This window comes from Oncorhynchus mykiss, chromosome 19 (genome assembly GCF_057628025.1).
Source record: "Oncorhynchus mykiss isolate SJ-2025 chromosome 19, ASM5762802v1, whole genome shotgun sequence".
NCBI lineage: Eukaryota > Metazoa > Chordata > Actinopteri > Salmoniformes > Salmonidae > Oncorhynchus > Oncorhynchus mykiss.
Genome location: NC_143040.1, coordinates 30,739,152 through 30,763,628, shown reverse-complemented (window position 1 = coordinate 30,763,628; position 24,477 = coordinate 30,739,152). Strand labels below are relative to the sequence as shown.

At 42.8% G+C, this 24,477-nt stretch overlaps 1 protein-coding gene across 8 annotated transcripts in view; it reads left to right on the top strand.

Annotated features, from left to right (window-relative positions):
- The first annotated feature begins 338 nt into the window (after positions 1-338).
- The window catches only part of LOC110497495 (long-chain-fatty-acid--CoA ligase 1), a 64,288-nt gene continuing 40,149 nt past the window's right edge, over positions 339-24,477 (top strand). The window contains exons 1-2 of one of the 8 annotated variants that reach the window (XM_021573626.3): positions 339-499; positions 24,160-24,366. In XM_021573626.3, the coding sequence (XP_021429301.1) occupies positions 24,172-24,366 (195 nt within the window). In that variant the 5' untranslated portion in view covers positions 339-499; positions 24,160-24,171. Of the gene's footprint in view, positions 500-840; positions 974-20,072; positions 20,418-21,396; positions 21,484-24,159; positions 24,367-24,477 lie in introns of those variants that run through there. The other 7 variants (XM_090210775.1, XM_036954462.2, XM_090210771.1 and 4 more) reach the window with 7 other exon arrangements.

The window sequence follows — 24,477 nt, the reverse complement described above, 5'->3', positions numbered from 1 at the left end:
CCTGGGTCGTGCATTCGATATGCTGATAAAATTTAGCGATTGTCTGATAATGTGGCAAAACTGTGCTGTCAAAAACAACAAGAAATGTAATAAAATCCTAGGTTACATGAATTGCTTTGATAAAGATTGCGTTGAAATTGAACTTGGAACAAAATTGAACTTGTCTGAACAAATTTGCAGTCAAAGCATCTTTAATAAACTAATTCAAGTGGTTTGATCAAATATGATCTGAAAATCTTTTGGTGATTGAATGTGTATTGAATAATGTGACGTAAATGAAGTGTGATGGAATGTGCAAAAAAATGTGGGTGTACGTTAACGTTCAATAGAAATTGACCAATGAAAACACGCCTTTGAAAATATATGGGAGAAAAAAATATATATTAGACAGCATCACTGATTGGCCAAGCAGCTGCTTTACCGGTGAGATGCACTGTTTAGCGCTACATCCACTTTAAAGATTCTGAATGGTTCACTCCTAGGAGGCTGCTTGACACAGGTTTGTTGGCTGTTTAACTTTATGCTTTGCCTATTCAATTATATTGTTCCAGGTTTGCTCAATAACTATGTAAAAAAATAATGAATACATTGAGATTTTAGCGCAATAACATTGATAACTGGGTCATTAAAAACCCCACCAGTCACCATAAATCGCTCAATTCTCAAAAGGTGTAGATGTCTGGTGGATTCATTCGTTTGTAAATGTAGATAACCTCCATCATATTATCAATACAGATTACGTGATATCGCAGGCTGGATAGTGTACGGATTTTAAGACGTAGGCCTATACTCGAAACATCACGAAAACAATAGTTCTCTTTTACAGGCGTTCCCTATTTCGTAACGTGCTTGGTGAATCAACACGTAGTCATTAAAATAGCTATGTCCTGTATAACTTTTTCAAATTGTAAAACGAAATATCCGAGGCAGTCTAGTGGAAGAGGTTGAAGGAAAAAGGTCGTATGAGGAAATAGTACGTTTTGTGCGACACTCAACTTTGTTTCGAAACGTTTATTAGCGTGATGCGCGCTGTTAGGACTTGTGAAAAGAGCCCGAATGACGCCGTTGTTAGTTAGCTAATATTGTAATACAAGTTTAAAATGATACAATGTATCCATTGTCAAACTCGTGCTGCGGCATCCCCTGCCTTGTCATTTGTATCGAGACTGTTTGCTGAGATGCTATCAGTGATTGTCGAAAAATATTCTTATGCTTTAAAAAAAACCCGATTTAAACAAGCAATATAAAATACTATTTCCATTAGTAAAGCAAAAACTATAGGCTACTCCGAAAAGGAAATACTTTTGATTTGATTTTGGGATTAACAGTCATTTTTTATCACGTTGCTTTTAAATGGAAAGGGTGATACCCGTTGAAGTGATCAGGTTCTGTTAATTGCAATGTAGCAATATATTTTCATGGAGTAGCTTGTTGTATATTAATGCTGCATTTGGCCTACTCCGGTCTTGGTAACTTTTTCAAAGGAAGGTTTATTTTTGGTCTTGCTAAACAGTTCATAAGCGTTAAGCTTAGTACATACAGGTGGCAAAGATTTAGACCTATTGGTGTTACTAAATCGTCAATGTTCTTTGCCAGAAATCTGTAATGCACACTTTCTTAACCCTGCTCAGGGTGGCTGCAAGTTCACAGCTATTTCAAAGACGTACACTTGTTACCAATGGTTGTAGCCTACTTATTAAGCCCAAGTTCAAATAATGACGAGTGCCTTTGAAACTTGGTTGGGTAGAACACCTGAACGTTTGACGTTTATAAGCTAGGCCTATACCTGGCTCAATGTGGCACAGCAGACAACCACAGAGGAATTGTGTGGAATGTTGCCTGGCGTCTGTTTTTGACATTGACTTACTGAGTGCGCTGGTTTTAACTGCCTCTCCTGTTGACAATATTCTTGAGATGTGAACCCTATTTCACTGGATTGGTCTGCCGTGTGGTTATCATATGGAGTTGCATTTTTTCATATACTACAAAGGGGAGAGTATTTTTGTCAGTGGATTACAGTACTGCTGATAAAGACGGTCAGGTTTAGGTGAAAGGCGAATGTCTCTTATTGACTACAACCCCCAGGGGCAGTGTGTTCCTGAAACTCTGTAGTAGTCTGCATTATATAAAAAAAGTTGCCAGCTAAGGGGGAGTGGTGGCATGCCCCCCTGCAAAAATGTTTGCCCTTCAAAATCAGATTTAGTTGCATCTGATGTGCACCAATTTGTTAGTCAATTAAGTAGATGCCTTAAAAGTAGGCAGCTGGCACTTATGGAACACATGGAAGGGGTCACCTGTGATGTGTTTCAGTGAGGTGAAATGTTCACAATGTCGCAGATAGAAGTGTAACAAATACAGGTAACATGGATTCTTATTCTACTTGACAGACAACCATATCTGTTCTACTCAACGCTTTTATATATGAACGTTTCTGTAACGTTGCACCATCCTGAACTGGTCCCTGTTTACACCCATTCATCATCCAGCCAGGCTGTGTGCCACCTGTTGCCTGGTTCCCAATCCCACCCTAGCTTTTTTTGCCTAAAGGTCCTAGATCTGGTCTGAAACCAACCCCTATGGAACTTTTTTTTTAGTAGCATGCGTTCATGTCTTTGAATTCATGTCAAATGCAGATATGAACGGATGTGTTGACTGACAGCCATGTGGCAACTTCTACAGAAGATCTTCACATGGCTTTTACTATATATTACAAAGGTATTCTGCTACGAAGTCTAGTTTGTATTTGCCTATGTTACATCAGGTGGGGCGACAGGGTAGCCTAGTGGTTAGAGCATTGGACTAGTAACCGGAAGGTTGCAAGTTCAAACCCCTCCACAAATCTGTCGTTCTGCCCTTGAACAGGCAGTTAACCCACTGTTCCTAGGCTGTCATTGAAAATAAGAATTTGTTCTTAACTGACTTGCCTAGTTAAATAAAGGTAAAATAAAAAATCTCTCCAAATGTGCCGCAAAATGGTGCCGACGGAGGGCTGCTTCGCTTCTAGTCCTTAGGAAACTTTGCAGTATTTTGTTTTTTTAAATGTATTATTTCTTACATTGTTAGCCCAGAATCTTGTTACATAGAGCTGGGAAGAATTAGATAGCTGAGCGGTGTCAACTTACCAGCACTATGACTAGGAATACGACTGTTCCGAAGCGGATCCTTTGTCCGGACTACCCAGGGAATTTGAGATGATTCCAGAGGCTGATCCAAAACAACGCCCCCAGAGAAGATGTAGACGGAGCAGTCTTCTGGTCAGACTTTGAAGGCGCGCACACCACCCACCGCTTTCGCGTGTATTTCTTGCGACTGTCTCTAGATAACAAAGGTAGATGAAATTAGGGCAAGGGTTGCTTTCCAGTGAGACATCAGGGATTGTAACATACTCTGTTTCACAGAAAATGACTTGTTGCTGTCGGAGTCGATACAGCCACTTGGATTCTTTGTACGTTGTGCCGACAGGAATAAACATCTCTCCGGAGTCATTAACTTGTTTTTCAACCCCTCCACAAATTTCTTGTTAACAGACTATAGTTTTGGAAAGTCGGTTAGGACATCTACTTTGTGCATGACAAGTCATTTTTCAGACAATTGTTTAGACAGATTATTTCACTTAAGAATTCACTGTCACAATTCCATTGGGTCAAGTTTACATACACTAAGTTGACTGTGCCTTTAAACAGCTTGGAAAATTCCAGTAAATGTTGTCATGGCTTTAGAAGCTTCTGATAGGCTAATTGACATCATTTGAGTCAATTGGAGGTGTACCTGTGGATGTATTTCAAGGCCTACCTTCAAACTCATTGCCTCTTTGCTTGACATCATGGGAAAATCAAAAGAAATCAGCCAAGACCTCAGAAAAAAATGGTAGACCTCCACAAGTCTGCGTCATCCTTAGGAGCAATTTCCAAACACCTGAAGGTACCATGTTCACCTGTACAAACCGTAGTAGGTAAGTATAAACACCACGGGACCATGTAGCCGTCATACCACTCAGGAAGGAGATGTGTTCTGTGTCCTAGAGATGAACGTGCTTAGGTGCGAAATGTGCATATCAATCCCAGAACAGCAGTAAAGGACCTTGTGAAGATGCTGGGGGAAACGGGTAAAAAAGTATCTAATATCCACAGTAAAACGAGTCCTATATTGACGTAACATGAAAGTCCTCAAGGAAGAAGCCACTGCTCCAAAACCGCCATTTGAAAAAGCCAGACTACGGTTTGCAACTGCACATGGGGACAAAGATTGTACTTTTTTGGAGAAAGGTCCTTGTTTGGCCATAATTACCATCGTTCTGTTTGGAAGACAAAGGGGGAGGCTTGCAAGCTGAAGAACACCATCCCAAACATGAAGCATGGGGGTGGCAACATCATGTTGTGGGGGTGCTTTGCTGCAGGAGGGACTGGTGCACTTCACAAACTAGATGGCATCATGAGGTAGGAAAATTATGTGGATATATTGAAGCAACATCTCAAGGTATCAGTCAGGAAGTTAAAGCTTGGTTGCAAATGGGTCTTTCAAACCCCAAGCATACTTCCAAAGTTGAGGCAAAATGGCTTAAGGACAACAAAGTCAAGGTATTGGAGTGGCCATCCCAAAATGTTTGACCCAAGTTTAACAATTTAAGGCAATGCTACCAAATACTAATTGAATGTGAAAACGTCTGACCCACTGGGAATGTGATGAAATAAATAAAAGCTGAAATAATTCTCTATTCTGACATTTCACATTCTTAAAATAAAGTGGTGATCCTAACTGACCTAAGACGGGGACTCTTTACTATGAGTAAGTGTCAGGAATTGTGAAACTGAGTTTAAATGTATTTGGCTAAGGTGTATGTAAACTTACGACTTTCAACTGTATCTCTCACTTTCAAAACACTGGCGGGGTGAAGACTTTACTGTTTTAACTATAGATTGCCCTTTTAAACTTCTTTTTTACCACAATCTATATTTTGTATGGAAATGTCATGTTCTAGAAGGGTCCAGACACAGAAGCACAGTCTTCTCTTCGTTGGGCATCATTTGAAAGACTTCTGTGCACTGATAATATATGGGAATCCATCGGTTGCTATGAGAATCCAATGCCCTGAGGATATCATTGTTTGAGGATCACAAAGTAGTGTTGAGGGATTTAGTGCTTTTATTTTTTAGGTCTGTTTGGTTTCAATATCATTTAAAACATTAAATCTAATCTCTGCTCAGGCAGTAACAGTCTGCCAGTCAGACCTAACCTTATCTATTCACTCCCCATACGGTACTGTCTTTAGGCATCCTATTTAGCTAGCCTGCCTAAGTAGACTATGCTTCAGAGCTGTCTGACAATCATTTGACTAGTTCAAAGTACATAAGGCATACTTTCAAATTGTCCCTTTTTCGTTGTGTACATTCCTCTCATGCGGTCTGTATCTGTCCAGAGATCTGTGTATAATGACGAGATGCTCATGTTGCCGACATAACAATGGGGGCCGTGGTCCCAAAGGTGGGAAGGCAGGCAACAAGCTTACATCCGATGAAACACATTGGGCTTATTTAGGACAGATTTTGCAGAGGTTTCACTCTCTTCCCGTCTGATCCATCTTCGTCAGCCAGAAACCGAAGCAATGGATTATGGTTATTGTAGTTAATTACCACGTTTCTGAGAAACTAGGTGGAATATTAAATCAGGAAGCACCAGTGACCACTGTCAATAAGAAAGTGGTCAGATGAAGCAGCTTCTTAGCTACACGACTGTTTTGCTAGCACAGACTGGAATATGTTCCAAGATTTTTCCGATGGCATTGAGTACACCATGTCAGTCATTGGCTTCATCAATAAGTGCATCGACGATGTCGTCCCCACAGTGACCTTGTACATACCCCAACCAGAAGTCATGGATTACAGGCAACATTCGCACTGAGCTAAAGGGTAGAGCTGCTGCTTTCAAGGCGCATGGCTTTCAAACTATTACAGACTACAAAGGGAAGCACAGCCGAGAGCTGCCCAGTGACATGAGAGCATCAGCTGTTCCGGAAGACTGTGATCCCGTTCTCCGTAGCCATGTGAGCAAGACCTTTTAAACAACATTCACAAGGCCGCATGGCCAGACGAATTACCAGGACGTGTACTCTGAGCATGCGTTGGCTTGTGTCTTCACTGACATTTTCAACCTCTCCCCGTCCGAGTCTGTAATACCAACATGTTTCAAGCAGACCACCATAGTCCCTGCCTAAATGACTACCGACCCCGTAGCACTCGCATCTGAAGCCGTGAAGTGCTTTGAAAGGCTGGTCCTGACTCACATCAACACCATTATCCTAGAAACCCTAGACCTGCCCCAATTTGGGCAGATTGCGTCTGCTGCATTTCCTTCTGACCTGTGTACAATATGATTTTAAAACAATCCATAACTTTTTTTAAAATAATTGAATGATTCTCTGTGGCCAAATCATGCTTTCGTAGCCTATTTTGAATACTTTATTTACATCTGTGTAGACTGGATTAGGCTATATAATTTTGGCACTTTAAAAAAATTCAATTTACTTTAGGAAAAGCTTCTTCTAGCCTTATGCATGCGCTGCCTATGCTTACATATGAAAAACGTAACCTCATTCGTTATTTGAGTATAGGCTACGGATTCCATTTGTTTAAGCCATTCTAAATACATTTTAAAAATCTATCCATAGGCTATATGTAAGGACCATATTAAATTAAGAATAGTCTGATTGGTGAGAATATTATCAAGTGCTTGTTAAATTGTGAATGAGACTGAAGTGTGTGCAGCCTGCGCAAGAAGCAGAGCTCATGCCTTTCTTCAAATCATCATTAGTCGCATCATGCAGGCTCTAAGTATTAAAAAAAAAAAACATCTAAACGTATAGCCTAATGTTTGTATCACAACTGAAGTTTCATAAAGAACTCTAAATGAAGCCAGTAGGAGGACCGGTTTCTTTCGTTAATTGCGCAACACAGAATAGCCGCATGTGTGCGCTCCCTCGGAAATCATTTGGAGAAAATATCCTTTCTATTCAGCTGTGTTTAATTGTATTCCTCATACTGTAAATTAGTGCCACAGAATTCTAAGCAAACCTTGTCTGCTAAATTAACTAGTGTAGCCCACAGCCAGATCGGGGCCTAACATAAGTTAAACTCAGAATATGCTATTCTGTTCTTCTGAAATGGGCTACAGCTTCTTTAGAATTTTCCTAAAATAAATAATGGATTTATTGTGATGGTGTAGATTGTAGTCCTCCCATGAGCACCTTTCCATTTAACCAGCATCCTCACCCACTGTGCACTGACTGACACCGGACGTCCATGGATGTTAAAATTTGGTCAATCTGCCCTGGCCTTGATTTTAACGTCCACAGTTGTCAGGACCGGCCTTCATTTGGTCCAAACAGACGTCCATTCAGATTTGGACCGGACCTAATCTGAAACAATCATAGATGTCTGTTTCACAAGTTTGCAGAGTACAGTAAAGAAAAGTAGAGTATTGTGAAGCACAGAGTACAGTAAAGGGTTTAGTACTGTACTGTCTCGTTTAGTACATTAGCGCACACAAGTGGATTACACTACTGTGTGTATACTCTGCTTTGCTCTACTGTGCTGTACTTAGAAGTCACACGTTTGGACATCAAATATTGGTACAGATTTGGTCTGGACCAACCATTTTTGTTTAGTGGAGCTCATTAAAATAATACAGAATGTGTAGAATAATACCCACATATACAAAGGGGATATTGCCTACTTCTAGCTTGGTGTACCTATTTAGGATACATGTCCAAGATGGCGTAGCAGTGAAGACGTGTTTGTTTTGTCCTTTCGTGTACTTTTGTATTTTTTTTGTGTATGTGTATATATATACAGTATTTCAATCTCTTCTCGATTTTTATTTTATTCGATTATACCTTCCGGTAACCTGCCTCACTCAATGTGATACGGAATCAATTTTAGAACACATTAAAGAATCTCCAGAAGCTAACTAGCTAATTAGCTAAAAGCTATTTAGTCATTGTTAGCCACTGCTAGCGGCTTTTACGTTCTGCACAGATACCAGCCCTGTTTTTAGCCTGGATAATACTCGCCTGTCTACCAATATTGCTTGTCTACCAATATCGGACTGTCTCTCCACAACAACACCGGATTCCTGCTGTAATTCCTGGACCACTACTTCTGATCTTCGCAGCTAGCTAGCTCGCAGCTAGCTTTCACTCACCGTGGCACCCAGTACCGAAGCTTTTCCCTTAGGCCCACCTTCCGGCCTACTCAGCTGTTCACCCGAACCCCACTCATACATGGCTCGAGCCCAAAACTCCACCGGATCCTTACTGTAAACTCTGGACCTTGGCACCGGATCACCGCTGCTACCGATTGGATATAGTGGCAAACGCCACTGCCACGAAGCTAGCACCAGTTAGCCGTGAGCCAGGCACATCTCCCGGCTAGCAAACTAAATTCCACAATACCTCTTTCGCCATCTGGCTTGGATTCTCTGTCGACACGGTGCACCACCACGACTGGTCTGCCGACGAATACTCCATCCACTGTGCTTTCATCCGGCCTCCGTCGGAGCAGACGCTCCTTCTAGCCCAGGGCTACTAACTTTAAACGCTGTGTCGCTAGCGTAGTGGGGTTCCCCTGTTCCATCTACTGCTGCCCCCTGGACACTATGATCACCTGGCTACATAGCTCATGCCTACTAATCATGGTACTCCATTCTGTTTATTTTTTTTCTTTTTCTGTCGGCCCCAGCTGCGAACTCAGGCTGTGTGTAGTTAATCCGACCCGCTCTGCCTAGTCATGGCCATTTTACCTGCTGTTGTGTTAGCTGATTAGCTGTTGTCTCACGTGGTGTTTTAGCTAGCTCTCCCAATCACCACCTGTGATTACTTTATGCCTCGCTGTATGTCTCAAATGTCAATATGCCTTGTATACTGTTCAGGTTAGTTATCATTGTTTTAGTTTACAATGGACCCCCTAATTCCACTCTTCATACTTGCTTTGTCCCACCTCCCACACATGCGGTGACCTCACCCATTACAACCAGCATGTCCAGAGATGCAACCTCTTATCACCCAGTGCCTGGGCTTACCTCCGCTGTACCCGCACCCCACCATCTGAGCATTATGCCCTGAATATATTCTACCTCGCCCAGAAATCAGCTCCTTTTATCCTTTGTCCACAACGCTCTAGGCGACCAGTTTTGATAGCCTTTAGCCGCACCCTCATTCTACTCGTCCTCTGTTCCGCGGGTGATGTGGAGGTAAACCCAGGCCCTGCATGTCCCCAGGCACCCTTATTTGTTGACTTCTGTGACCGAAAAAGCCTTAGTTTCATGAATGTCAACATCAGAAGCCTCCTCCTCCTCTAAGTTTGTTTTACTCACTGCTTTAGCACACTCTGCCAACCCTGATGTCCTTGCTGTGTCTGAATCCTGGCTTAGGAAGGCCACCAAAAATTCTGAGATTTCCAAACCCAACTAACACTTTCTGTCAAGATAGAACTGCCAAAGGGGGAGGAGTTAGCCTGCAAAGTAATGTCATACTTTCCAGGTCCATACCCAAACAGTTTGTACTTCTAATTTTAAAAATGAATCTCTCCAGAGTTTGTTCTGTTAGGTGGCCTAAACTGGGATATGCTTAACACCCCGGCAATCCTACAATCTAAGCTAGATGCCCTCAATCTCACACAAATCATCAAGGAACCCACCAGGTACAACACTAAATCTGTAAACAAGGGCACCCTCATAGACGTTATCCTGACCAACTGGCCCTCCAAATACACCTCTGCTGTCTTCAATCAGGATCTCAGCGATCGATCACTGCCTCATTGCCTGTATCCGCTACGGGTCCGCAGTCAAACGCTCCCTAAAACACTTCTGCGAGCAGGCCTTTCTAATCTACCTGGCCCGGGTATCCTGGAAGGATATTGATCTCATCCCGTCAGTTGAGGATGCCTGGTCATTCTTTAAAAATAACTTCAACACCATCTTAGATAAGCATGCTCCGTTCAAAAAATGCAGAACTAAGAACAGATATAGCCCCTGGTTGACTCCAGACCTGACTGCCCTCGACCAGCACAAAAACGTTCTGTGGTGGATTGCAATAGCATCGAATAGTCCCTGCGATATGCAACTGTCCAGGGAGGTCAGGAACCAATACACGCAGTCAGTCAGGAAAGCAAAGGCAAGCCTTTTCAAGCAGAAATTAGCATCCTGTAGCTCTAACTGAAGTTCTGGGACACTGTAAAGTCCATGGAGAACAAGAGCAGCTGCCCACTGCACTGAGGCTAGGTAACACGGTCACCACCGTTTTATTTTTTTATTTATTTTTTTTAAATCCATGATAATCAAATTTCAACAAGCATTTCTCAACAGACCCGTACAAATCAGCTGGGCTTGACAATCTGGACCCTCTATTTCTGAAACTATCCGCCGCCATTGTCGCAACCCCTATTACCAGCCTGTTCAACCTCTCTTTTTCATATCGTCTGAGATCCACAAGGACTGGAATGCTGCCGCGGTCATCCCCCTCTTCAAAGGGGGAGACACCCTGGACCCAAACTGTTACAGACCTATATCCATCCTGCCTAAGGTCTTCGAAAGCCAAGTCAACAAACAGATCACTGACCATCTCGAATCCCGCCGTACCTTCTCCGCTGTGCAATCTGGTTTCCGAGCTGGTCACGGGTGCACCTCAGCCACGCTCAAGGTACTAAACGATATCATAACCTCCATCGATAAAAGACAGTAGTGTGCAGCTGTCTTCATCGACCTGGCCAAGGCTTTCGACTCTGTCAATCACCGTGGCAGACTCAGTAGCCTTGGTTTTTCTAATGACTGCCTTGCCTGGTTCTCCAACTACTTTGCAGACAGAGTTCAGTGTGGCAAATCGGAGGGCATGTTGTCTGGTCCTCTGGCAGTCTCTATGGGGGTGCCACAGGGTTCAATTCTTGGGGCCAACTCTTTTCTCTGTATATATTAATGTTGCTCTTGCTGCGGGCGATTCCCTCATCCACCTCTACGCAGACGACACCATTCTGTATACTTCTGGCCCTTCCTTGGACACTGTGCTATCTAACCTCCAAACGAGCTTCAATGCCATACAACACTCCTTCCGTGGCCTCCAACTGCTCTTAAACACTAGTAAAACCAAACGCATGCTTTTCAACCGTTCGCTGCCTGCACCCGCACGCCCTACTAGCATCACCACCCTGGATGGTTCCGACCTAGAATTTGTGGACATCTGTAAGTACCTAGGTGTCTGGCTAGACTGTAAACGCTCCTTCCAGACTCATATCAAACATCTCCAATCCAAAATCAAATCTAGAATCGGTTTTCTATTTCGCAACAAAGCCTTCACTCACGCCATAAAACTGACCCAATTTAACTACCTCATCCCCATACTGTTTTTAGTTATTTACTTTTCTGCTCTTTTGCACACCAGTATCTCTACCTGCACATGACCATCTGATCATTTATCACTCCAGTGTTAATCATCTAAATTCTAATTATTCGCCTTCCTCATGCCTTTTGCACACAATTGTATATACTTTTTTTTCTCTACTGTTATTGACTTTGTTTATTGTTCCATGTGTAACTCTGTTGCTGTCTGTTCACACTGCTATGCTTTATCTTGGCCAGGTCGCAGTTGTAAATGAGAACTTATTCTCAACTAGCCTACCTGGTTAAATAAAGTTGAAATAAAAAAAAAAATAAACATCACCATGAAGAGAATGGCATTCATAGCCATCATAATGAAATTCTGTGTAGTATAGATCAGGGTCCCACTTCACTTACTGTGGTTCAATTAACAAAAGCCATTTTATTTGTATTTAAATAAAAAAATGTAACTTTTGTAATAGCTGACACAACATTCTTTCTGCAGACATTTTTTTTATTCTTAATTTGGAGCAGATATTTAAGAGTTTATGGAAAACATGGTCTCAGAATTTTACCAAACTGCATCGGCACGGTTCTTCCAGTAAATGTATTTTTGTAAAAATGTCTGTAAATTAAGTAGTCCTTGTGCGTGGAGTTGTATGGTTCGTTACCTTGTTTGCCATACGTTTTAAGTCACAACGCAATGCCGTAACACGGGTTGCTGCGACTGACACAGACCAATTTCTCCACTCAACAAACTTGTGAATATCATGTGGCGCATTGGAGGATTCTTGTCCTGTCAGCTTTGAAGTACAATGACAGCATTCATACCAAGCCATTCAAGGAAATCTGAAAATGGAGGCTTGTGGTGTGGGGAAAAACTCTTGGTCCTCTCTCGCTGTCGTCTCAAATGTTCAGAGTATCTCACATGAGAATCTAGCATTTTCTACTACAGATTACGGAGCTCTCTCACCGCACTCTGTGGAACTGGGCCAAGGGCGCACTGCCTCACCGCTGCGACCCGCCTGCTCTGCTTGTCTTTGGCAGGCGTTACTATTACTGAGAGCCCCACTCCGTTGAGCGGGAAGTTAGTGCTAAACTTTCTCTTTTAAACAGCTAAATGAGCTAAAGCTGATGAGATTAGGATATTTAATACTTTCCATCGATGGTTAAATTGTTTTGAGTTTGTAGCATTTCAGTATAATGGCGTGGTGATTAAAATGTTTGCGGGAAGAAAACAACAATTCTATAGTCCCTATAAAAAAAAATACAATGTATAGCCACATTGGCATCAGATCAAACTTTGTCACATGCCAAATAGTGTACACTAAGGTTTAGACCTTAACGTGAAATGCTTACTTACAAGCCCTTAACCAACAGTGTAGTTCAAGAGTAGTTAAGAAAATATCTACCAAATAAACTAGAGTAAAACAATAACGAGGCTATATACAGGGGGTACCGAGTCAGTGTGGGGGGGGGGGGGGGGGGGGTAGAGATTAGTCGAGGTAATTTGTACATGTAGTTAAGGGTGAAGTGACTGCATAGATGATAAACAGCAGTGTGCAAAAGAAATGGAGGGGGGGTCAATGTAAATAGTCCGTTGGCCATTTTTATTATTTGTTCAGCAGTCTTATAGCTTAGTGGTAGAAGCTGTTAAGGGGCCTTTTGGTTCTAGACTTGGCGCTCCTGTACCGCTTGCTGTGCTGTAGCAGAGAAAGTCTGTGACTGGAGTCTCTGACCATTTTTGGGGTTTTCATTTGACAAAGCCTATTATATGGCAGGAAGCTTGGCCCCAGTGATGTACTGGGCCATATGCACTACCCTCTGTAGTGCCTCTTCCAGTTTAAAGTGAGCAATCGCTGTTCTGATGTCCAGAAGTTATTTTCGGTTATGTGTAGCCAGTGCTGTGAAGAACCGTTGGTGTAAAAAAAAAAATGGCTTTAGAAATAAAATATTTGGTTCACCACTGGATGCCAAATTGTATCCTGTAACACTATGTATTTTTGAACCGAGGTATCAACCGAACCGTGACACAAACGATTAATGAACTGACACATGGATTTAGTAAACCTTTGCACCCCTACATTTTATTTGAATGAAAAGACAGCAGGTTTGACGCTTTGTTTATGAAGTTAGATGTAGAGCGACGCGTAGAGAAAGCTAGTATTCTCTTACTGATCATGGTTATAAATGGCTTTTTGACAAACGCACATGCAGTTTAAAATTAAACTAGGTGAAAATTGGGTCTGACGTATTACTTTGAAATTTTCCTCTGCCATGTTTTTAGGATTCATAGCCCAGACTCAGATTCTTAGGTGCAATCTAAATGTGCTGACCCTGGTTTTGTTTGTAAAACTGGAGTGATGGCTCTTGGCAAATCTTTGGTTTTGGGTGCTCATATCCCAAAATTCAAAACTGTGGCGCTTATCAGCAGTCGGTGGCACCATCAGTACTAACAGTGGTTGACTCTGCAGTGCAGAGTGATGGTCCGAGCCTCATGGAATCTTGACAGGGTATGGGTGGGTTAGGAAAGCCTGTTCCCATATGTTTGTGCTATATGGCTACATTTATGCATGAACATAAGAGTTGGAAAGATGGCACAAACAGATCTGGGACCGGGCTAAGGGTACTTAACTGTCATTAGGTCCTGTTGACAGGGCTGAGAGGGAGGCTGCAGTCACCAAGCCATACCTGCAGTGCGGACAACCTTGGCTCCACTTCACCCCTCTCCCTCCCCAATGTCCCAACTCTATATGACCCTGTACAGTGAGGACATGTTTCTGAGCGTGGTTGATTTCCTCTCAGGGGTCACCTGTTGTCCTGAAAGCAGCCCTCCCACCAAAGTCACCTTTGTGTACAAAGCGGCGTGGGAATTGAGGGTGAGAGGTGAGACTGCGTCCGTGTGGGGCTAATTATCGCAGATTGATCCTTTGGCAGTGACTTCCACCTCCCCCGCACCCTACACTCAGTCCACAGCTAGCCACCTCAGTCACGCTAGTCTAGATTTATTTCACTGCAAGGGAGCAGGGAGGTCATTCTGTTATGCTTCTGTGTCATATGTTAACAACTTTATGAATAGAATTACGATTCCCTGCTGCCCCTTTACTACAACATCTTCCAGGACTATTTGTAGCTAATGTTGAATTATCAATGAGGCATCCGCACTTAACAAATCATAACACTCGCACGAACACAGCCTATTCAATAACTGAATAGTGCATGGCAGTTTCAAACAATGTTATTAGTCACATGTGCCTAATACAAACAGGTGTTGGTAGGCCTTACAGTAAAATGCTCACTTATGAGACCTTAACCAACAGTGCAGTTAAATCTGAGTAAGAAAGTAACAAATAATTAAAGAGCAACAGTAAAATAAAAATTGTGAGTTTTGAGGGGTATTTCTGTATGCCAAAGGTTGTTGCGCTAGGCTAGGGTATCCATACTGTGCTAATTCAGGAGTGAATCAATATGCTACAGGGATGGTGCTGCTGACGTTTTCCTCCAATTGATGGCCTTTCTCACATCACTGAGACTGGAAGCCTGGTGGCTTTGATCCTGAGAATTCAAGGTGAATTTAAGGAGGGGCTTTTCAGGAGGGTGCAATGTTACAGAATTGCATCGATCTCACTAAAGTGAGATCTATTTGAATAAGATTTTATATCTGCAATTGCAAGGTTCAGAATGTCCCACTTCACTGAATACACTGTATATCTAGAAGTGGATTAGCTGGTTTTGTGACAGTGTAAGCCCTCTAGGCATTTCTAACTGTAAACAACAAACTGGGCTAGAACGCTGCTTTCGCACATCTTTAGCAGCTTAAAGCTAAAGTTAACAGAATTCTTTAGACTAGGGATTTAGTGTTTCTGGACCAGGCCTAGGAGTGGGAATGGGCTAGGCATTGTATCTGAAGCAAGCCAAGACTGGAGAGGTGTGTTGGTGTGTATGCGTGTCTTTTAGACCTGGGTTTCAAGTACTTGAAAAATAATTTAAATCTGTACCTGTTTGAGCCTGCCTGGCTTGATAAACCAATAGAAAAGCCCCAAAACTGCAAATCCTGCCCATCTGGCACTCCAGGCAGACTCAATCAAATTCTCAAAAGTGTTAATATATTTGAACCCAGGTGTGGTGCCTGTCAGTTTATCTGTTGGTCTGTCTCAGGGGTAGGGGAGTTTACTTGGTTCAGAATATGCTCATTCCTGAACATAAGCATACTCAATGGAGACTTTCCATTCAATGTGTTTTGTGTCTTTTAGTTCTGAGTTTGACTGGGTGTGAGATGGAAACCACAGTTTACACCTTGTGTTATGTTCAATATTTTATCATTCCTTTTTTTAGTAAGATATACTGTACTTTTCCATGTTTAATGCATTTGTCTTATACTGCATAATGCACCACAATGCATTATATATATATATATATATATATATATATTAGTGCCTTGCGAAAGTATTCGGCCCCCTTGAACTTTGTGACCTTTTGCCACATTTCAGACTTCAAACATAAAGATATAAAACTATTTTTTTTGAAGAATCAACAAGTGGGACACAATCATGAAGTGGAATGACATTTATTGGATATTTCACTTTAACAAATCAAACTGAAATTGGGCGTGCAAAATTATTCAGCCCCCTTAAGTTAATACTTTGTAGCGCCACCTTTTGCTGCGATTACAGCTGTAAGTCGCTTGGGGTATGTCTATCAGTCTTGCACATCGAGAGACTGAAATTTTTTCCCATTCCTCCTTGCAAAACAGCTCGAGCTCAGTGAGGTTGGATGGAGAGCATTTGAACAGCAGTTTTCAGTTCTTTCAACAGATTCTCGATTGGATTCAGGTCTGGACTTTGACTTTGGCCATTCTAACACCTGGATATGTTTATTTTTGAACCATTCCATTGTAGATTTTGCTTTATGTTTTGGATCATTGTCTTGTTGGAAGACAAATCTCCGTCCCAGTCTCAGGTCTTTTGCAGACTCCATCAGGTTTTCTTCCAGAATGGTCCTGTATTTGGCTCCATCCATCTTCCCATCAATTTTAACCATCTTCCCTGTCCCTGCTGAAGAAAAGCAGGCCCAAACCATGATGCTGCCACCACCATGTTTGACAGTGGGGATGGTGTGTTCAGCTGTGTTGCTTTTACGCCAAACATAACGTTTTGCATTGTTGCCAAAAAGTTAAATTTTGGTTTCATCTGACCAGAGCACCTTCTTCCACATGTTTGGTGTGTCTCCCAGGTGGCTTGTGGCAAACTTTAAACAACACTTTTTATGGATATCTTTAAGAAATGGCTTTCTTCTTGCCACTCTTCCATAAAGGCCAGATTTGTGCAATATACGACTGATTGTTGTCCTATGGACAGAGTCTCCCACCTCAGCTGTAGATCTCTGCAGTTCATCCAGAGTGATCATGGGCCTCTTGGCTGCATCTCTGATCAGTCTTCTCCTTGTATGAGCTGAAAGTTTAGAGGGACCGCCAGGTCTTGGTAGATTTGCAGTGGTCTGATACTCCTTCCATTTCAATATTATCGCTTGCACAGTGCTCCTTGGGATGTTTAAAGCTTGGGAAATCTTTTTGTATCCAAATCCGGCTTTAAACTTCTTCACAACAGTATCTCGGACCTGCCTGGTGTGTTCCTTGTTCTTCATGATGCTCTCTGCGCTTTTAACGGACCTCTGAGACTATCACAGTGCAGGTGCATTTATACGGAGACTTGATTACACACAGGTGGATTGTATTTATTATTAGTCATGTAGGTCAACATTGGATCATTCAGATCCTCACTGAACTTCTGGAGAGTTTGCTGCACTGAAAGTAAAGGGGCTGAATAATTTTGCACGCCCAATTTTTCAGTTTTTGATTTGTTAAAAAAGTTTGAAATATCCAATAAATGTCGTTCCACTTCATGATTGTGTCCCACTTGTTGTTGATTCTTCAAAAAAATACAGTTTTATATCTGTGTTTGAAGCCTGAAATGTGGCAAAAGGTCGCAAAGTTCAAGGGGGCCGAATACTTTCGCAAGGCACTGTATATGGCACTTATAGTAGCTTCATAGGAAGTGTTACTGTTTCAAGTCTAATCTCCTTTTCAGATATGGGATGTCGCACTGCGTTCTCGCAGTTAAAAAAAAAAATATGTATACATGGCATTTACATCGCTCGATCATCTCTTTTAGTCCTGATCTCATTGGTGATGTGATCTGGTATCATTGCTCCGTGACATGTGCTTTCTAGAGTTTCTAGAAAGTGCTTTCTTTGAAATTGTATACATCATAGCGAACTAAACTTTTATGAAAAGGTATACTGATCTGAACAAAAATATAAATGCAACAATTGCAAAGATTTTAGAGTTCAAAGTTTAAGGAAATCAGTCATTTGAAATAAATTAGGCCCTGATCTATGTATTTCACATCACTGGGAATGCAGATCTGCATCTGTTGGTCAGATACCTTTTTAAAAATAAAGTTGATCAGAAAACCAGTCAGTATCTGGTGTGACCACACCTCCTTCGCATAGAGTTGATCAGGCTGTTTGGACTGTGGAATGTTGTCCCACTCCTTCAATGGCTGTGCGAAGTTGCTGGATATTGTGGCTTCCAGAGTGGCGCAGCGGTCTAAGGCTTCACTACAGACCCGGGTTTGATCCCAGGCTGGGGCACAGCTGTTCGTGACCAGAAGACCCATGAGGCGGCGCACAATTTGGCCCAGTGTCGTCCGGGTTAGGGGAGGGTTTGGTGGGCTGGATTTTCTTTGTACCATCGTGCTCTAGCGACTCCTTGTGGCAGGTCGGGCACCTGCAAGTTGACCTTGGTCGCCGGCTGTACGGTGTTTCCTCCGTCACATTGGTGCGGCTGGCTTCCAGGTTAAGCAAGCAGTGTGGCTTAGCAGGGTTGTTTCGCAGGACACGTGGCTCTCAACCTTCACCTCTCCTGAGTCTGTAAGGGTGTTTCAGCGATGGGACAAGACTAACTATCACGAAATTGGGGAGAAAAATGGGTAGAAATTATAACTAATTGGAACACTGCCGTAAACAATGGGTGACATCTGTATGGAAGAACTGGGACATTTTCAGCTTCCTGGAATGGTGTACAGATCCTTGCGACATGGGGCCATGCATTATTATGTTGATACATGAGGTGACTGTGGCAGATGAATGGCACGACAATCGGCCTCAGGATTTCGTCACGGTATTGTCCGTAGCTTATGCCTGCCCATATAATAACCCCACCCCCACTATGGGGCACTCTGTTCACAACTTTGACATCAGTAAACTGCTTGCCCACATGACGCCATGCACGCTGTATGGTGGTATAGTTGAAACTGGGAGTCATCCGTGATGTGACTTCTCCAGCGTGCTGGTGAGCATTTGCCCACTGAAGTCTGGTATGACACCGAAGAACAGTCAGGTCAGACCCTGGTGAGGACGGCGAGCATGCACATGAGCTTCCATGATGGTTTCTGACAGTGTGCGGAAATTCTTCAGTTGTGAGAACCCACAATTTCGTCAGTTGTCCAAGTGACTGGTCTCAGATCTCACTGGTGAAGAAGCCGGATGTGGAGGTCATGGGCTTGCCTGCTTACATGTGGTTTGCGTTTTGAGGCCGGTTGGCTGTACTGCCAAATTCTCTAAAATGACATCGGCTACAGATCCTGGTTCGATACCGGGCTGTGTTGCAGCCGGCCGCAACCAGGAGAACCATTTTGCCCAGCGTCGTCTGGGTTCGGGAGGGTTTTGCCGGCCGGCATGTCCTTGTCCCATCGCGCTCTAGCGTCTCCTGTGGCGGGCACATGCATGCTGACATGGTCGCCAGGTGTACCGTTTTCTCCGTCACATTGGTGTGGCTGGCTTCCGGGTAGAGCGTTCATTGTCAAGGAGCAGTGTGCGGGTTGTGTTTCAGAGGACCCACGGCTCTCGACCTTCGCCTCTCCCGAGTTTGTACGGGAGTTGCAGTGAAAGGACCAGACTAACTACCAATATGATGAGAAAGGGGGTAAAATTATGGCAGCGGCTTATGGTAGAGAAATCTCGAGATACAACTCTGGTGGCCATTCCTGCAGTCAGCATGTCAATTGCACACTCCCTCAAAATTAGAGATCTGTGGCATTGTTGTGACAAAACGGCATATTTTAGTGGCCATTTATTGTCCCCAGCACAAGGTGCTGTGTAATGATCATGCTGTTTCATCAGCATCTTAATCCATCCACTTGACAGGTGTGGCATATCATCTTGGCAAAGGATGCTCACTAACAGGGATGTAAACAAATTTGTGCACATAATTTGAGAGAAATAAAAGCTTTTCTTGCGCATGGAACATTTGTTTTATTTCAGCTCATGAAATATGGGACTAACACTTTCCTCTTAAAATATTGTTCAGTTCCCTTCTCTTGTAAACTGTCTGTTTATCCCCTACAGTTGTCCTGTATGTGCATACTTTGTTTGCTGCAGCATATTCAAAACTGTAGTACTTGTTTGTGCCCTGCACATTTTCAAAGTAGCCTACCGTTTAACAACCTTTTAAAACTATTTTATTTTGAACATGGCTCAGGTTAACCACTTTTCTTTTTAAGCAAGTTAGGAACTAAGTGAAAGTAGCTAATAAGTAATACTCCATCTTTTAACATCACATATCCAGGGATCTCCAAGAATGTTTCTGCATAAACCTAGCTAGTCTGACTCATGCACTTGACTTGCCCTGAAATGACAACCACTTTCTTTTTAGCTGGGCCTGGGGGGGCCAAAATCCAGCTGGATTGTGGCCCCCACACTTCCGTTTTCTGGCTGAGTGGGGTGACTGGTGGCCGAGCGCTGCCATTGGCCTGTCATCTTCCCAGGCCTATTATGGAGGGGCTGGCTGGAGGGGGAGCAGCAGTGGAGGGTTTACCTTTAGCCTGGAAACGAGTCCCAGCCAAGCCATGTGACGCCTGTGCCGTGTCCCTTTTCCCTGCTCTCCCCGGCCAGCTGAATGAGACGAGCACACACATGCACCGTGTGTGTGGGGGGAGTATATACATGCATATACAGACGCTTGTATGCACATACCACACACTTCGGAGTGTGGGCAGGTTGGTATGGAAACAATGATATCAGAGGGGGGCTGAGAGGGAGATGTCAATGGTTTTAAGTATATCGAGCATTCGGCTGTGGTTAGTTACAAACTGTTCCTTGTTTGCCCTAGTCTTAAGAATTCCACCATTTTGTTTGACCTGAAAGGTGTTCCATATCTGGAGGTTGTTCTGTAAATACAGCAACATTTACCTCTTCCTTGTTACAATCTCATTTCCCTGTCACTGGCAGTGTGTGTGTGTGCCAAGCTACCAGTGCGGGAATGGTCTACCTCAGAGCCAGTTTACGTGAGATTAGATTCTTCGTAATTAACATGTTTCAGATGTGATGGATCTGCCATTAACATTCTGGACTAAATCCTCAAATCACTATGATGGGGATCTATTAGGGCTTTCATGGTTAGGGCTGCCACAGTAATCGTGTAACCGACGATAATGGATGAAGACATGAAAATAAAAATAATACGTGTTTTAAATACATAACTTGATAAGTCCAGTTAAGAACAAATTCTTATTTACAATGAAGGCCTATTTCCCCCCGGCCAAACCCTCCCCTAACCCGGATGATGCTGGGCCAATTGTGCAGCGCCCTATGGGACTCCCGATCAGGGCCGGTTGTGACACAGCCTGGGAACAAACCAGGGTCTAGTGATGACTAGTAATGTAGTGACTGAAGATGGCCAGGCATTAAAGACAAGACGTGTGGTTGAGTCCATTTCCACGGTAACATGGACTCTTTACAACGTGATGAAACGTTGCTGCTCCTTGTTTTAGCTCAGTGTTGTAGCAAACATCAGCAAATAATGCACCCAATGGCTTACCACAAATGGGGCACACTGTCACTTGACAGATGTATATCAGCAAGTTAGGCTAACTAACCCCAAGCTGTCAGTTTAGCTATAAGTAAACAGTCTCTGATTTGAGACTTTGGTTGCTTAGGCAACCCCCCCTGTTTGAAAGGGGGCGTCGCCCTACTATTCATAGTTGTGAGAACTAAGAGGTCTACTGTAGCTCAGTCCCCTCTGGGAGCAACTGCTACTACTTCAGGGACACAAGGTAAAGAAAGGTACCTCTACTGTATGCTATGCTGATACAAAGCAGTTACTTGTCTTTTTCTTTTTGTGGCTATTTTTCAATGATTATCGCATAATGTGAATCTCTCAGGGTTTTTGTCACCTCGGCATTAGCCACCTAGTTCCTAGTATTACAGCTTCAAAGAACTGGAGTTTTAGTAATTGTATTCATGCTTGGAATTGATCAAGTGTAGTCATCTCATTTGGCTAGTTAAGTCGTGTGATGCGACAAACCTAACGTAAAATGATTAGTTAGAACATAATTTTGGTCAATGGAACAGGCTTTACACATACACTACTGATTTTGGTATTTCTATATGGGCCACACTTTCATCCTTTATCATTATCAAATTATCTGTTAAACCTTATGCATCATCGCACATTTGGTTATTAATTGTGAAACTTTACGATCAGCAAGTCTTCCAAGTGTGACGTTTTATTGGTCTGATATCGACAGCAGGGATCAAGTTAGAACAAAGCCTCTTGGGACATATTGTTTGAGGGATAATAAAAAAAGTGTGAAGTCAAATGTAAGGCCTATGGGCAGCAGCCTAAGGGCCAAGAGAGGTTGAACAGGTTTTTGTACCAAGGGTGGAAATGTATGTACTGAAGTGTTTTAATAATTTGATGAGCCCTCTGCTTAACCTCAGGACAGCATCTTAGTCATTTGACTTAAATTGACTTGAAATAAAGATTAAGGTCTATTTCAAGTGATTATTTGCATTTCAAGTGATGAATTGCTTTTTGACTCATGATTCATAACCAGGTGAAGTATTAGATGAAAGTTTGATTAGAAATTATTCCTCCCACTAATTTTGACTCGGAAATGTGAACGAAGCAAATCTTTTATATTTAGAAAAATGCCTTAGGCTAAATGTGACTGCCACTGTTGTTGGAAGTCAAAATTGAGCCAGCTCCCTGTTGAAATAACCCTTCTCAGTCATCAATAGTGGCAGGCAGTCTGGGGACAAAGAGCATAGGGCGACCTATTCACTCTTTCCTGTTTCTCTATCGCTCTCTCTGATTTCTGTAATTGTGCCATTTGTTATGGAGGATATGGTAGGACAGGATGAAGACTCTGAGACTGTAGTGCAGTTACAATGGTAAAACACCTCTGTCCTATAAAGTGCTTTTTAAGAGCAACAGGCTCGTCAAAAAATATTCTGTCACAATTGAACTAAAATGAGAGTAGATGTGTAGTCGTCTTTAGTTTTAAAGACCCTCGACGGTTTTAATGCTAAAAGGTGATGTATAAACAAGTAATGCAACATTCAGTTTGGCTGACTATTGTATTGACAGAAGAGATGTTGACATTGAGAGAACATGTTGAGGTGACCTGTGACGGTCACACTGGTCTCCATGTGGCGACTGAGTGACTAGAGCCTCAGAACCTTGTACTATAAAATACTTCCTGACGGTAATACTGTTATAAAATATATTTTTTTAGCCATTTCATTTTTTGCTCATAAGACTTAACAACACAATCTATTTTAATTTTGTAATCTGCTCCCAAGTATTCCCACCTTCAATAGCGAGATCGCATACAAATGTAAGCAAGGTTTGAAATGTTTTAGTAAAATAACTGTTTGGGCTTCGTGGTCAATTTACAAAAAAAATTTTTATGCTCCAGTCCCCGACGAGTCGCTCAAGAAACAATCGACCTGCGGCTGGTTCTTGTTGGTGATCCATGCTGTAGAAAGTATCCACACCCCCTTACAGTTTTTGCATCACGCCCTGGACTATCAATCCCACCCTCTTTGCTTGGATCAATTAAACCGTGCTGTATTATGAGATCAATGCTGACTTCAAGGAAGTGTTTATACAGGGCCCTGGCCTTGTGTGCAGGGAAGAGAGGATTCCAGTGGGCTCACTATCAAAACACCTCAAACAGGAAATGTCACCATGTCTTACTTCCCCACTAAAACGAGATGTGTCGGTGTGCTGATATTGTCATGGAAACCTGTGTTCAGGATTGTTTTGAGTGTCAGATTACCTCCCTTAAGGCATTCGTTATGTTTGCAAGTCAAGTGTATGGCGATGGGAAAATAATATAATACGAGGAGCTATATTTGGTTTACTTGGTTTCAGTTTGAGGTGTTGCACTAAACCCTTTCTCTCACATCTTGTGTACGTTTCACATGAAATGTGTGGCCCTCTGTCTCAATGTTCTGAAGTGGTTTCCTCTAGTGTTATTTCCGTCAGCTGCACTGGTCTAAGATTGCATGAGATGAAGAAAGCCTACTATTACTGTCGCTTTCAGACGTCTAGTTATTGTAGGTGAGTGGACAAAAAATAAGCTATTTGAGAATAATAGGACCAACCACTTTCACTAGTACCTGCTATTTTAATGTTTGCAGAACCAAGGGGTTAAGATGGGTACAAACTATGTTGGCAATAATAGTGTAGCTCCACCCTCAACCAAAGCTCCTTGCAGTCAAACATGTCACCCAAAATATCCTCAGTGTACAGGGTGGGAGAAAGGAACTGGGCACTAGTCATCCTGTGGCGATTATTGCTTTCCCCTATGCAGTTCTTTCATCTCTTATATATTGACGGGGTAGCTAGGGAGATGGGTGGTGTCTAGTATGGAAATGTAACTTTCTCCCTCGTGCCCAAAGACTACAGATATGTAAGTGTTACACTGTCATTTAAAAATAAATTCTCTCTAGACAACAGACGTGATGCAAGCCCAGGACCTCCTGAGACAGCTGCAGATCCCAGAGCTGGAGGATGTGTGCCAGTACATGCACAGCCTGCCCGCCAACATCCTGATGGGCGTGGGCGCCCTTGCCGCCCTCACCACCTACTGGTACGCCACGCGGCCCAAGGCCCTCAAGCCGCCCTGCGACCTCAACATGCAGTCAGTGGCCATGACGGTAAGGGAATGCTTTCGTTACTTTAGTTTTATTTATGTTCAAATCCCAGATTGCACATATTAATGTTCCAGCACAAGTCCAAAGAGCATAGGTTTCCTTAGTTTCTAAGAC